Source organism: Anabrus simplex, chromosome 3 (genome assembly GCF_040414725.1).
Source record: "Anabrus simplex isolate iqAnaSimp1 chromosome 3, ASM4041472v1, whole genome shotgun sequence".
NCBI lineage: Eukaryota > Metazoa > Arthropoda > Insecta > Orthoptera > Tettigoniidae > Anabrus > Anabrus simplex.
In genome coordinates this window covers 101618577-101634556 of record NC_090267.1, presented here as the reverse complement: position 1 = coordinate 101634556, position 15980 = coordinate 101618577, and the positions used below count along the sequence as shown (strand labels likewise).

At 37.3% G+C, this 15980-nt stretch overlaps 1 protein-coding gene across 2 annotated transcripts in view; it reads right to left on the bottom strand.

Annotated features, from left to right (window-relative positions):
• The window catches only part of Abp1 (Actin binding protein 1), a 238842-nt gene that overhangs the window by 33781 nt on the left and 189081 nt on the right, over positions 1-15980 (bottom strand). For both annotated transcript variants that reach the window (XM_067142645.2, XM_067142644.2), the window contains one exon: positions 11707-11788. In XM_067142645.2, coding sequence (XP_066998746.2) covers positions 11707-11788 — 82 coding nt within the window. The remainder of the gene's footprint in view (positions 1-11706; positions 11789-15980) is intronic.

Genomic DNA, 15980 nt, shown 5'->3' with positions numbered 1-15980 from the left:
ATAATAATAATAATAATAATAATAATAATAGATATTTGAACTCTGAAGTTTATCAATTAGAATGTCAATCCTGTAATTCCAGGTATATCGGTCCAACAGGCCGCAACTTCATGATAAGGTACGCCGAACATTGCAATGCTCTTAAATATAACAGTGTTTCAGCTATGAGTGAGCATCATAAAGAATTTGGTCACGATTACACAACAATTGATCAAGATCTTAAGATCCTCCAGTGTGAGCAAAAGGGCACCTTGCTCAACATTCTTGAGAACATCTACATCAATAATAATCAATTCAGAAACCCCTTTTATAATTTAAATGAGATCAACGAAAAAGAAAAAGAACATTTTACTTGAAAAGTTCATTCCATTTGTTTGTCAACAATTCCATAATAAGAATGAATTCCAGCTCTCCAACTCAACACCACCCCTCCATCCCTCTCTCCCCACTGGCTTAGTGCCTCCCTCCCTCCCTCACTCCTTTCACTTCTTCCCATATCCTCGCAAACACAGCCGAGCCAGCTACAAGCACTATCAGTTGAAGTGGGTCCTCTAATCTGAGGTGGTTAGGCTGTTCAAGAGGGCAATTATTTAATACGCAAGTCTAAAGTTTTCTTTTTGTTTATCTTTCATCTATTAGCCCAAGCTTCTTACATATACTCGTTCATTTTTTCCATTATAGATTCGGATTTTATTGACGGTTTCCACTACCGAGTCACACACGCAACACTTGGCATTGTTTCCTCTCAATATATGTTCTCATACTTCTGTTGCTTTCTAGGCTTTTCGAGCATGTAACTCAATGTTTCTCAAGTTTTAATTTTTGTGATTTCATCCTCGTTTTTTAGTGTGACGTATTGTACTTTCAGACTAAGAGGTTCTCAACCTTGCTACTACCTCACATTTTATTAACTGGTCATGCTGCACATGTTTTTCTACATTCTTTCTCATTGTGTTTTTGAATTACATTCTTTTAACATAAATCATGTAGTTTTTAACATTTTCACTGAAGATAGCTAAAAATGAGCTGAAACATGTTTGATTAGAATTACTCCATCTAAAGATGGATATATATGTATTGAATAGGAGGACGCAATAAATCCTTTCCTTTGTAAAGTGAAATACTGTACAGGACACAAATATTTTTTGAAAAAGAATAAGCGTCCTTTAGGAGAGGTTTAATTGGAGTTTCTAGTGGCTATGGTTTGTCCATGTCTGTAATAGAGGGTGCCCAAATAAAAGGGGTAAATTACTCATACTCAACATGGGATTTAATTATGGATCTAGAAAATCATCCGCTAAGGAGGGGTGTCCGCCAGTGAGAGGTGTCTGTTAAGGCAGGTTTTACAGTATTAATATTATTATTACATATTCCTTGAAATGTAAATAAACTAATATTTAATATAGTAAATTAAGCTTATCTCTCTGCATTAATTTATTTCATTGCATATTATTGTTACTATGACAACATGCCTTCTTTAAGATGTAAATAAAAAAAGCATTTCTTCCCAAATAGATCTGTTATACCTACAACAATCAGACAAGGAACTAGGAAAGCATATTTTATTTAGGTACTTTAACATTCTTACAAGTATGTATAATTCAGGATTTTTTCATTATAATTTTTTTTTTTTTTTTTTTTGCTATTGGCTTTACGTCGCACTGACACAGATAGACGATGGGACAAGAAAGGGCTAGGACTGGGAAGGAAGCGGCCGTGGCCTTAGTTAAGGTACAGCCCCAGCGTTTGCCTGGTGTAAAAAAATGGGAAACCACGGAAAACCATTTTCAGGGCTGCAGACAGTGGGGTTCGAACCCACTATCTCCCAAATACTGGATACTGGCCGCTCTTAAGCGACTGCAGCTAGTGAACTCGGTAATTGAGGAACTGAAGATCCATATACCTAAGTGTATTGCCCTATGGTAGAAGTCCAATTGTATCTAATTTGGGAGAGAAAGCCCATGCGATATTACAAATCACAAGAAACTGAGTGAATTGGCTGTGCAGTTCGATCACATCATTGTGAGATTGCTTTCAGGAGATGGTGGATTCGAGCCCCACAGTCTGAAAATTTTTTTCTTTCACATGGTTTCTTCATTTCTACTCTCGGCTAATGCTGTGGCTGTACCCTAATTAACCCCTTAAGTGGGGAGCTCGGTATATACCGGCTCACTCCCAGGTGGGGAGCGTTTTCCCTGATTGAAGAAAATATTTAATTACTTGATTAAAAACAATCTTAGACTAAAATAAACTATTGAAGGGCCCAAAGAGAAATATTTACTTGAATGTAATGTATTTAATTGTTGAAAAATCCTATTATTTTAAGTTTTCAATACTTTTTGCAAGAACATACTAAGTGCTTTCACACTGTGATATCGAAGTTGCTTCTTCCTAATAACAAAGCTCTGGCTTTCATTTATACAGTAACTTCTACCTGAATATTTTAGGCAGTTTACTAACAATCTCTGCCTGGAAATAAATGTTTCTGTATATGTAAATTGTAGCTTTACAAAATTTACATGTACATAAAAGATTTACAATGGAATAAATGATAAAACTCACGAAATTTTCTGTTATGTTGTTAGCGCTTTTGAGGGATCAAGTTTATATACCTACAATTCATATGTGACACATACGGACTATATTACTCTACATTACAGGTGATATTTACAGTATTTACAGTCTGCACCGTGTTATGCCTTTTACAGCTGTTCATTATGATACACATGGAAACAGATCATGTTATATAAACTGTCTCGGCTTTGCATAATTTATATGATTCCATTCCGAAACGCAATCTTTTTACTTGGTATGTATGGATGGTTCACATCAATTGACACTTTGCCACCAGGGGTATAAGCTTCTGAAAATTTTGCCAACAGATGGACAAATACTGGATTTATCTTGTACATTTTGGGAGGAATTTGTCCATTATTCACCTCATTTTCAGAGATATGTAAAATGCTGTGGAGTAAAATCTAATAATAATATTGGCTTTACGTCTCACTAACTATTTTTACAGCTTTCGGAAATGGTGAGGTGCCGAAATTTAGTCCCGCAGGAATTCTTTTGCATGCCAGTAAATCTACTGACAGCAGGCTGACGTATTTGAGCACCTTCAAGTACCACCAGTCTGAAGGCCGGCCAGCGCCTCAACCGTCTGGGCCACGCAGCCCGGAGAGAAAAAATCTCTTCTGTGTTATCAGCTCATAGAAAATAGGCGTAGTGAACAATTTATTGCGAGAAATATAGTGCCCTAATTTAGGTTTCTGTACAATCACCTGCGGCAACAGTACGGCCATAAGAAACTTTATTTCATCCTTATTTATTCTGACCCGGTCTTGATCTCGACTCCTTAGTTTCATCTTACTAAACTGGGTTTTATGTGCGATTTCATGCTGGGCATCATTTGTCTGTTCAGCTATGTTCTGGCATATCTCGTCATACAAAAATAATTAAAATATTTTGCTCGGTTTTGTTTTCCCTAAAAACTCTCCCTTTACATCACGATGGAATTTTGGATCAATGCAGGACCTTCCTTGTTCATTTTCAGTATAAGTTGACGAAGAATTAGCACTGGTTGGATTTTAATCAGTATTCTTGTCATCACTGTCACTGTCATGATCGCTACTTGAACTGGAATCGAACACATGTTGTCTTTTTCGCAATTGCTGAACATTCCTATCAGCTGGGCCCGAACCCTGTACATTCAAGCCTGCAGTACTTTATTCCAGGTATGTTCCTGTCACTTACGAATTCCCCTTCGGCAGAACTTCACTATGATCACTATTCCCCCCACTAAATTCCAACATTTTGTTTATCATGGACAGTAAATTATCTTCTAACGGTAGGGGCCGGTAATTCCTTTTAGACATTTTAGCGGGAAAAAAAATTAAGAAAAAGGATCAGATAGAACCCTGGTCTCTGCAGTTTGGATGGAAATCATTGTGCCTGTATTACGGATGCGTACGATAATAAATATTGTGTAACTCGTGGTAAAAACACACACGCACGCACTCTCCAATTGTGAAAGAATAATTCAAGACTGGGGATAATAAATCAGGCCACAGTTCTAAAATATCAGAGAGGTCTGTTCAGTATCATAATCTCTAGAAATCCCTTCTACAGCACTATTATTACATCCAAGGGACGATTAGGCGATGAGCTAAAGCTTCAGCGCGAAGCTATTAGACTATAGGTCGTTCTTGCCCGGACGTAAGCTGCGTTCTTGATCTTGCAACTCGTGGATGACACATTGGTATTGGGAGAACATAGTTGAAAAAATTCACATCAGAATGCAGACTCATCTAGAATACGCTGCTGAAAAAGAAATAAACCTCTGCAGGCAGGCAACTGAGAAAAAATATCATTTGAATTGGCGGATATATCCGCGTTCCCTGCTGAGCAAGCAACTTGTAGCTGCAGATCTCACCGCGTCCCAACGGGTTAAGGCAACAATCGCTTTCTTTCACTCCAGTCCTAGCCTTCTCTATCCCAATCTTGCCTTATGACCATCTTTAATTTATGCAATTTAAGCCAATAAAATATGTATATATAAAGATCTGTTGATGTTGTCTGACTCATCAGTGCCCCTGTACATTTCCTGGATTTCCCTAATATGGTAAGTTTGAGATACACCAACCTGCATCTGAAAATATGTTTAAAAATGCTTGTTAGGTCCTACAGGGGAAGTAAATTCTTTAACTTTTGGAAATCACAACCTCCAATTAAATGTGGCTAAGACCCAGCTTATTTGCATAGGTTACACAAAACTCCTGAAAACTGTTGACCTCAAATCCCTCCCAGCAATAAAAATTCTAGAGACAGATATTCATTATAGTGACACCGTTAACAATCTAGGTCTAATTTTCGACAGAACCTTATCCTCGTCTGATCATACGTCAAATGTAATCCGAAAAGTTGTGTCATCCATGCATATTTTGAAACGTAACGTGTCATGTACACCACCTTTCATGCAAAAACTACTTGTTCAAAGTCTTATATTTCCAATAATTGACTATGGTTCAGTCGTATACAACGACTTATCTGAAACTTTGAACATAAAACTACAGAGGGTACAAAACGCATGTGTTCGTTACGTTACAAATGCCAGGCGTGATGAACACATAACACCCTATTACATACAGCTACAATGGTTGAAACTCCATGAACGTCGGGAAATCTCAGTAGCTGTTGCTACGCAGAAAATTCTCAAACTGAAGGCACCATCCTACCTTTATAATGCATTTCAACCTATGGAGTCGGTACATAACAGAGATAATAGGTTTACAAAAACCACCTTTCAAATTCCCCTTCATCGTACCACTAAATTTAACAAATCCTTTGTTTGCACTGCATCACGTATCTTTAACGTCTTTAATCTTCACCGTTTCGCAAGTAACACTAACTGTACCCAACTAAAGCAGTTCTTAACATCTATCTTTCTGGAGGAGTACGCAAGAGGCTGAGATCAGGCATTCTTGTGTCGAACAATCAGGAATATGTATATTTCGAAGAAAATTGTTTCTCTGCTTTAGCTTTATATTCTTTAAACCCATGTAGTCCAAAATAACAGAAGGGCTTAATGATTTACTTTCTTACTTATTATATAATGTATGTCTTAACCTTACTGGATTTGGTATCTGTATTTTCATTTTTTTTAAGTTTCTTGTTTAGTTTAATACTTTAATATTATAAAAATGTAGTTACTGTTTTCATAAATCTGCATTGTATTATAAGAAGACGCTGCATAAAGGGGCTTTTCAGTCTCAGTGGCATGTAAATCATGATCAATAAATTCAAATTCAATTCAATTCAATTCAATTCTCTCCCCCCTTAAAGAATACAGTTATAATAATGTGTACATCGAAATAAGGCCAGAAAATGTTGAAAATTAATTTAAACAACTGAAGGAGAGTATGACCAGCTCAGATGGTGAGCTCAGGTTGGTGGGTTCGATCCTGGTGCAGTCCGGCAGTATTTGAAGGTGCTCAAATATGCCAGTCTTGTGTCTGTAGATCTACTGGTATGTAAAAGAACTCTTGCAGGATGAAATTCTGGCACCTTGGTGTCTATGAAAGAGACAGTAGTAGTCAGTAGAACGTTGAACCAATAATATTATCCTTCTCCTCAATTCTTCAGTGAGCTTGAAAGCTGACCTAATTTCTGTTCATGCGGCTCGGCGCATTAGTGGTCCTATATGCTTCCTGAATAAGATTGAAGATATAATCACCTGTAAGCTGACAATATGCTCAATAACCTCTCTCCTTTACCTGGTTACTGAACAGAGAAGAAAACATTTGCACAAAAGAAAAGAAAGACATTAAGTAATTTCTGGAACTTTTGAACATCACACTATAAAGACTTATTAAATAAATTGCATCGTTTAACCCTAGAACTGGCAACTAATGAACGTTCGACACTTTGGTCCCCTCTGTAGCGGCACTGTAGAATATTCAACATGTGCGTATTTCATCACGTAATTTCCTGAATTCTTCAACAGATGTCATGATAGTCTACTTTTTGTCATTCTCGATGTCCACAGCAGCCGCATATTTAGTTTCATAAATAGTTATAACCTCTTTGGGCACAAATTCATAGAGATAAATGAATGCAGTTTTCTGACCATCTATTTGAGTGCCATTGCTGTACTGTAGTGTTTGAAAACAAACTGTCTGGCTCTGCTTTGCTATTTCATATTATTTCATAGTTATCCATACGATGCAAGTTATTTACTTATGGGTGTATATATATATTAGTTGAATGATTATATACATTTTTAGAACAGTGCGTGTCAAAAATGTGCACCTTCATTACAGAAAATTAGTGATGAAGTATATGGCAAAATTTGTTGGAAGATGAAAGAGAAGGCTCTGACTTTGATGATGTAGAAAATAAACCAACAAATTCTGAGTCGGATTTGGAATTTGTATCAGCTATTTCCTCCCATCAAATATCAGAAAGTGAAAGTGATGACGAGCCTGCAATACAGCAACCTATTGCAACAAAGTGGTTTAAGGTCACGCGTCCTGAGCAAGGTATGCCAATACATTTTCCATAATATTTTCAAGAATATACCCCTTCGAGTGATCAAAATTTTGCTAATGCATTACAGGTACATTATTGACAATTCATATATTTCAGTTTGTTTGTGGCATACTTCAGTTTTGTGTACATATGATCAAAAGTATTATTATTATTATTATTATTATTATTATTATTATTATTATTATTATTATTATTTTGAATTTGGGAATTCCTCTGCTTGAACAGACAGTACATTTTTCTAGTCAAAATATTTATGCAATTTTGTGTCAAGACAACAATCCTCAGTATATTAGCTTTACGTGGATATATAAAACTTTGTGGATTTATTTTATACCTCATGGATATTTTGTATTTAGACAAGTAAAAGCATGTATCAAAATGCATGTATCAAAATAAAGGCAGAAATATATAATATTAAACTGAGTGAGAGTGAGAAAGTGTGTTTATTTCCTTAATTCCTCATTGAGCTTGGAAACCAACTTAATTATGAATATCTTGATTGATTTCACCTTAACCCATTAGCATCAAATGATGAGTTGCAGTGGCGGCTGGTGGTTTAAAAGTTCAGTGGTGCACAATTTTTACCAATGATATAGTATGATTACAGGCTAATTTTCAAATCTAGATACATCAACAATACTTTTTTATTATTAAAAATAAAACAAACATTTTAATTTCTATTTTCAGGAATATTACTATAACGCATTAACATTTTTTCATTTGAAAACTCCTTTACCATACTGAAATGAAACACTTTGAGGTAGCCTAATTGCGGTATTGAAAAAATATCTTTTGTAATGTATCTCGTTTCGAAATTAAACGTCGCGTGGGCCTTCCCATTCGTTTCACCTCGGATTGGTCCTCGGCAGTCCGTTGCGGAAACGGTCTAGACATTAAAGACTGCACCGAATTCATGATCTGGCAAAATACCACTAACTGATAAAAACGCACAATAATAAAAACACACATGCTGACACGAATGTTTGCACAATGAAATCAATAAGCTACTTGGCTTTTACGCACATAACAAAGCTCACGACTATACTGAAAGAAATGGTGGTGTTTATGATCAAATTTAGAGACATTAGTTATATATCCGGCCACGGCCGACTTGATGCGACGCTCTAGCTAGCTCCTTACGGAGCGCAGCGAGGGATCCAACCGGCCGTGATCCAGCAGATGAACGTCCATCCGGTGTCGCTAGATGACACTCCTGTTCTATAACAGAATCTCGCATTGAGCAGCAACGGTCTCTAGCGACTTTGCTGGTATTTGGTTACGTAGGAGGATGGCCGATTTGATGCTTTGCTCTAGCTAGCTCCTTAGCGCAGCGAGGGATCCAGTCGGCCGTGGTAGGAGGAGCCAGGTTGATAAACCTCCATTTAAGCAACGTATAAGAAGCCACGCCTATCTTTTCCTCTCCCCGCGCACCCCTCCAGCAGCCTAAAAGCACCCCTCGATCAGCCCCACGCACCCCGCTGGCAGCAAAGGTTTCATGCTACCTCAGGTTGACTCTCTGCTGCATACTTTTCGGCTCCTGCAGTGAACATCTAAGAGTAGCGGCTTGTAAAGTACCCTGTAGTCAATATTTGCTCTTTCAAGCTCTTGAAAGGTTTGTCTTGTTGAATGAAAATACAGTAGTTGAGTAATCCAAATGATAAAACTTTACCTAAAATAAACATAAAAATTTAATGGGGGTAGCGCTAACCTGCAACCTTATGGAGAAACCGCCCCTAATGAGTTGTGGTCGTGTGCGGTGTTTTGGCTCATGAATCAAAGTACAAGCTCAACTCGCAATGACTATGTGCCTCACTTATCTTCATATATTAGGTTCCCTTTGCAATATAATTTGTAACAATACACACTGTAAAGAACTAGAGGCATGTACTGTTGGTAAACAATGCAGTCTGTATTTCTGTGCAACACTGGAATTGTTGAATAACAGTTTACTTTTATCTCTATTCAGTATTTATTATACTGTAGAAAAAGTTTTTTGGTACAATAATGTCAACGAGAGATTGAAAGCGCTTGTAGACATTATTTTAGATGGCAATTATGATGTTTCAGAAAATGAATCCCAGTTCAAAGATAGTGATAGCAACAGTGAAAGTTGCTGAAATGAGCAGAATACTGAGGAATGTGAGAAAGTGCCGCGCCAGGTTCTTCCAAACGCGCACGGCCGGTGACACAAAAGAAGCATAGTGATTGGAAATTGGAGAAAAATGACAATAATCCACAAACCACTCACTGTCCAAAACTGCAATGTTTTTAGAGTAAATGAATCCGCTCCTTTTTAAATTATTTCAAATGAAACATTCATACCACAGCCAGCATCCACTCAAGGAATGAAGAATGGGTAAGTCATAACCTTCAATGGCATGAATGCAAAATTTGAGGGATTATCTGCCTTATTTTTAATTTTATGCATGTTTTTGTGCGACAGGTACGCTCAAACTATGGGCGGGCAAATTAAATCTGATTCCACAGTCAACAATGAGGCCAGTTATTTTGACTTGAATGGGTTAACTTTTATCATTTACTTGGGTAAGGGAACGTCCATTTTTGATGCTTACATTGGGGTTAGTTTGTTATGGTTATGTCTGGTGATTTTAATATGTAATGTAACTAGGCACGTTGGCAGCAGTGATGAGCCATTAAGAAAAAGAAAATGGCGGCAATATTTACCTTGAAGTGTATAGCCTTACGTAGTGAGTACTACAGACAAAACTAGCTGATTACAAATATCAGGGGAAGGTAAGTGAACCGCACGATAATACCCAACAGCACGTGAAAATGTTAACTCTTTCCTAAAAAGTAAATTGCCGGGCTGAGTAGCTCAGACGGTTGAGGCGCTGAGCTTCTGACCCCAACTTGGCAGGTTCGATCCTGGCTCAGTCCGGTGATATTTGAAGGTGCTCAAATATGTCAGCCTCGGGTCTGTATTAGTGGCACGTAAAAGAACTTCTGCGGGGCAAAATTCCGGCACCTCGGCGTCTCCGTAAAAGTAGTTAGTGGGACGTAAAGCAAGTAGCATTATTATTATTATTATTATTATTATTATTATTATTATTATTATTATTATTATTATTATTATTATTATTATTAATATTTAAAAAATTGTATTTTATTCATTTATGGGGTATATCATTATGTTGGATTAATTTCTTGGAAATAAAACACAAATTGAAGCCAATATCCTGTGATACTGCCTCTGAGAGAAACATTAATGCCAACATAATGGAAGCAATGCAGATATTCTATGCTGCAAGGAGATCACTGGAGGAAGAAATCATTGCAAACTGCTTTAAAAAAGCTGGAATGTTTTATGATAAAGACGACATCACAGAAAGTGAAGTGTTGGTTGACACAGGAACAGAGGAAAACTGGAAGAGTTTGTGTGAAATGTATGATGTGGCAACAAGTAAGAATCTTGCGAACTATGCCAAAGTGGACCGTGATGTGTTAGTGCAAAAATAAATCACGAATGATGAAATTACTGGCAGACACTCAGTAATATAAATCCCTGTGATAGTTAGTTGGAAGGGAAAGATGTGCCTCAAAGTGTTCAATAGAATTTGACTGGTGCAGCCAACAAACATGGCAGTCTTCAAGATTTTGTCACAAAGTGATGAGCCAAAACCTGTCCTAAATTCATGTGCAGTGGTTGGTGACTATCTTCAAAGTTCTTTTGTGCCTGGTAGTGTTCAGAAGAAAATCAGACTTTTTCAAAAAAAATAAAGTTCAGTACATAGCATACTGGAACAAAGTAAAATTTGATATGCTGCAAATTTACAGAAAATCTCCTGTAATTATTGTATACCATTACTTTGTGTATAAATATCCTAATTTCACTATCATCTAATAAATATTAAGCTTTTATATAAGTAAATTCATGTTGAAGTAATGTAGATCCTGCAATGGACATAACAGGCAAGTTCTTAAGAACTGACTTATTTCAGTGTAACAAAATTTCACTATAACAAAATTTCTGAGGTCTCCAAAATTGTTCCCAAAATTTAAGTTTTCCCTGCTATTTACACCATTCTTTTTCACTCCCATCAATTTTTCTATTCTCATAATGTAACTTTTATTTGCTATTTAAGTACCGGTATGCATCTGGAAACAATGAGGATATTCCTTTCAATTTCAGACTGTGGTGATGCAACATTTCATCACAGTTATGAACTTGAAAGAAAAAAAAGAAAAAAAAGTTTACAAAATATGACAAAAGATGTAGAAGGCTAAATATAGTCAAAAGCTTTCTCATAACCAATGAAGCGTTAGACTACAAATATTTCCTGAATTTGTTGGTTCCAGAGTCAGAATGACTTTCAACAGTTGTCATACCCAGGGCTCGTAATCCTGCTGTTTTGTTCCTTAAAACAATCACAATCACCTACATATAGTAACACAAATGACCTGCATATTATTTTGACATTAATCTAATCATCAGTAGGATTAGGTTAATGGGCTGATATAAGAAGCAAGTAGAAAGATCAACTGTAGCTTTTGTAGGAGTATATCCACAGGTCAACTACATAATGCTTCACAAAATTCAAGCTACCCTATCCACCATCAAGAGAACATTTCTTAATTCATTTTGCAAAATCCATGCCACAAAGATGGGAAATGTAACCAAACACTTTAGTATGTACTCACATTCCCACTGTTGCTGCTGAGGACTTGGTACCCTTTCAGTGAGAGAGACTATCTGTTCATTCTCAGCAGGAGCTGACGACACCTGTAGCAGAATAAACATACTATTACAAATACTTGGCAAATGTGCCAGTCAACACAAAAAACGTAGAGCAGGAATGGGCTACGCTGCGGGAAGTAATCACAGAATCAGCTGAGAAAACCATTGGTTTTAAGAAAGACAAGTCTGGTTTGATGATAACAAAGAACTTTTGTCTATCATCAATGCTAAACAAGAAGCTTGTCTATCCCTTCTTCAAGATTCATCTTCAGATGCAAAGAAAGTACACTTTTTCAAACTCAAGCATAAATTTCAGGGACAAATAAGAGAAGGAACAACTGGTGACAGCAGAAAGCTCAGGAACTGAAAAGTATGTCTGATGTCTGAGACCTGCATAACTTCTATGCAGGAATAAAAGAGTTATATGGCTCAATTCACTCCTCCTTGGGGACAGTGAAAGCTACTGAAAATCCTACCACTATTACTGATAGTCGAGAAATCCTAGAACGTTGGAAAGAACATTTTCTCCACTCTTCTCAATTGAAGTTCAAATCCAGCTGAAGACTTTCTCAATGATGTGCCTCTACATCCCCAACAACCATGGATGGTTCTCCCACAAACATGCAAGGAATTCAATGCTGCTCTCAGTAAACTGAAACCTGGCTAGGCTCCTGGCCCAGATAACATTCCTCTGGAAATGATTCAAAGCAGGGGCCTACCTCTACGCTTATCCCCTTAATATGGGAAACCTGCAAAATACCTGGTGACATTAAAAATGCCACTATCGTTACTCTTTTCAAAAAAGGTGATTGTAGTGTTTGTTGTAACTATTGAGATATATCATTGCTATCTATAGCAGGTAAAATTCTTGCTAGAATTTTGCTCAATCGTCTGCAGATTATTTCCGAGAGGATCCTACGCGAGTCACAGTGAGGTTTTCGAACATCCAGAGGCTCAACAGATATGATTTTCTGTGCAAAGCAAATCAACGAAAAATGCAGAAAGCAACAGACTCCTTTACACCTAGTGTTCTACGACATGGAAAAAGCTACATATTATAATTCTCATATTTTGGACTGTATTGAATTGTACAATAAAGTCAAAGAAATATTATTGTTTATTTATTCCACCTATAGGTGGAACTGCAAAGTATGTCTGATGTCTGAGACCTGCCCAACTTCTATGCAGGAATAAAAGAGTTATATGGCTCACCTATAGGTGAATAGGTGGAATAAATAAACATTAATATTTCTTTGACTTTATGGAAAAAGCTTTAGACTCAGTCCTGAGAACAGCTATGAGGACAGTAGTGAAACACTTGTAACCACAAAGACGCACACACGAGATGCTGTCAGTTGTGTACATTGTTTTATTTACAAATTATATACACATTACACACACTTGATCCTTGCACTAATCAACAGCCGTCTTGAACAAAACACTGCTAAGAAGAAGAAGACTGCAACATTCGCATGTCAACCAACTACCAACACAACAAAATCACAACGTAAGTTCACATACTTGACTAACGACTTTCACTAGCAACTCTTGCTAACAACTCTAACTCCAACTCCCAAGACTGCCTCTTCATACACATTGCCTGCCCAGGCTTCTAGAAATGTACAACACAACATGTTCGCTCAGAGTTTCTAGAGTCTCCAACAACCTATTTACAAATGGATGAAATTTTCTATACAACTCTAGTGACAAAATGCGTTGTTCTCGACTGTTACCGTGTGTTGCACAACATTACACTGCATTTATAAATCATACTTAGGCGAACCTGGGGTAATTATCATATAAATATCATATGTAAGAAAATAAAATACAAAATTAAGTAAAAAAATAACAGGGTAATTAGAAAAAACTCTTGCACAAATTGAGTAACACACTATAATGTGTGGGAATGCAGAAATATCATTAGTTATTTTTTGGTATTTATATAATAAAGTTCTAATTACCCCGGGTTCCCCTACAGGTAATACCGTATTTACGCGAATAATCCCTGCATATTTTTAAAAATAATTTGAGGCAAGAAATTGGGGCGCAGGTTTTATTTGCATCAAGGTTGGCAACACGCTCCTGGTTCACATAGTCTTCGATGTTGGGTGTACAGTTATGCTTTGTGTAACTGCAGGTGGAAGAAAACTGGCCCCATATGTATATTTAAATGGAAAACAATTCACACTTTTAATTAAAAATTGCCTTTACATTAAAAAAAAGTTTCTACAGAGTGATTTGAATCAAGTTTTTCTTGGCGTCACGGTAGAAATTAAATGAAATAAGTTTCATTATGATAGATCTGTATTACAATAGAGTTAAACTAATGTATTATTAAGGTCCACCTTTTCAATACAAAATATAAAGAGTTCAAATTACATAAATGATTAGGGACTAGTTTCGACCTAATATTAGGTCATCAGCCTAAAGCGAAATTAAAACATTAATACCAAAGAAATCAAACAATGTAGACACATAAGGTCTCATAAATGTACATACCATGTGAGATTTTGAGAAAAGAATTATAAGAGACATGCAGCACATTGTTAAAAAATAACTCCATGACAGAGATTCATAAAAAGTCCTGTGCGCATTAAAAAGATGTTAAAGATAGGAATCCTTTAGTTCCTGGATAAGGAGATTAGTATATGCTGACTCCTTTAAGATGCTGTTATCCAACTGAAGAACAACTGAGCCAAAGTCACGTTGTTTATTTACTTTTTAATGCTGTACGGCGTACTGGATTTTAATTTAAATAAACGACGTGACTTCGGCTCAGTTGTTCTTCAGTTGGATAACAGCATCTTAAAGGAGCCAGACATACTAATCTCCTTATCCAGCAACTCAAGGATTCCTATCTTTAACATCTTTTTAATGCGCACTGAACTTTTTATGAATCTCTGTCATGGAGTTATTTTTTAACATAGTGCTGCACGTCTCTACATAGTCTTACCATAAATACTGCCCCAAACGTTTAAGTAAATTGACACAAAATGGTTAGAGATATTTTAATATCCTAATAACAAGTGTTACATAGATGCATTATGAACCATAACCACAAATAATTATTCAAAATGGTCACCATTTGCACGCACACAGGCCTTAAGTCTTTGTGGCCACTCATCAATGGCATTATGCAACACATCAACTGGAAATTGCAAGCCATCTCCTGAAGCTTGGACCCAATTTGTAGTCCAAAGGGTTTAAATCTAGACTTGCAGACAGTCAATCTGAAGTGGAAATGAAATCGGGAACATTGCCTCCAACCACTGCTGGGTTGCCCGTGCCTTGTGCGCTGGGGCCGAGTCCTGCTGGAAGATCCAGTTCCGTCCATGGAAGAGGGTGTTGTTGAGATTCTTGACCAGTCCCTCAAGCACTGTCTCCTGGTACACTTTAGCTGAAGTTTTGACTCCCTTTTCACAGAAATGGAGCTCCGTTGTGCCCTCGAAGCTCACACCCCACCACTGATGAGGGATGATGACCCCTCTGGATCCTTTGAGACTTTTCACCAGCTTCTCTAGAGGAATGGGCATATACCCTGTCGTTTTGGGCATTGAAAGTCTCCTCAACACTGAAAATCTTTTCATCCGTAAACAGGATTCGACGATGACCATTAGCCGCGCAACGCTTAAGTAAGCGCTTTGATTTTAGGAGCCTCTGGCGCTTCAGTTCATTTGTCATTTGTCAGGAGATGTCCTTTGCATCGTTTGTAAGCATGGAGTCCCAGGTCAATGCTTAACGTGCGAGACAGACATTTTTGATATCTGTAACTCACGAGCCATCACCGACTGTCTCCTTACCAGATTTCATTGCACACGAGCCGCCACTGCTCTGATGAGTTCTGGTGTTCGTACTGTGCGTGGTCTTCCTTCCCGCGGGCGATCTCTCACAGTTCCAACCTCAACAAATCGATTTATAGTGCGGTAAACAAATTTCTTACTAATTTTCAGCTTCTGGAGGGTTTTGAAAATCTCCCCTAGTGATTGCCCTACCTTGTGTAACGCTATCACAGCCACATGATTCTCATACTCCTCCCCATTCCATCTTGAAAACTTCAAACTGACAACTGTACACTTCTGCAGCTCAACCAACAATGACTCACGTCTCACGATACTGGTTTTGTAGCCGCTCCCTCGTTCGGGCGGAAGTACAGCCACCCACAGAAGTTGGGACAGTATTTATGGTAAGACTGGATATAATTCTTTTCTCAAAATCTCACATGGTATGTACATTTATG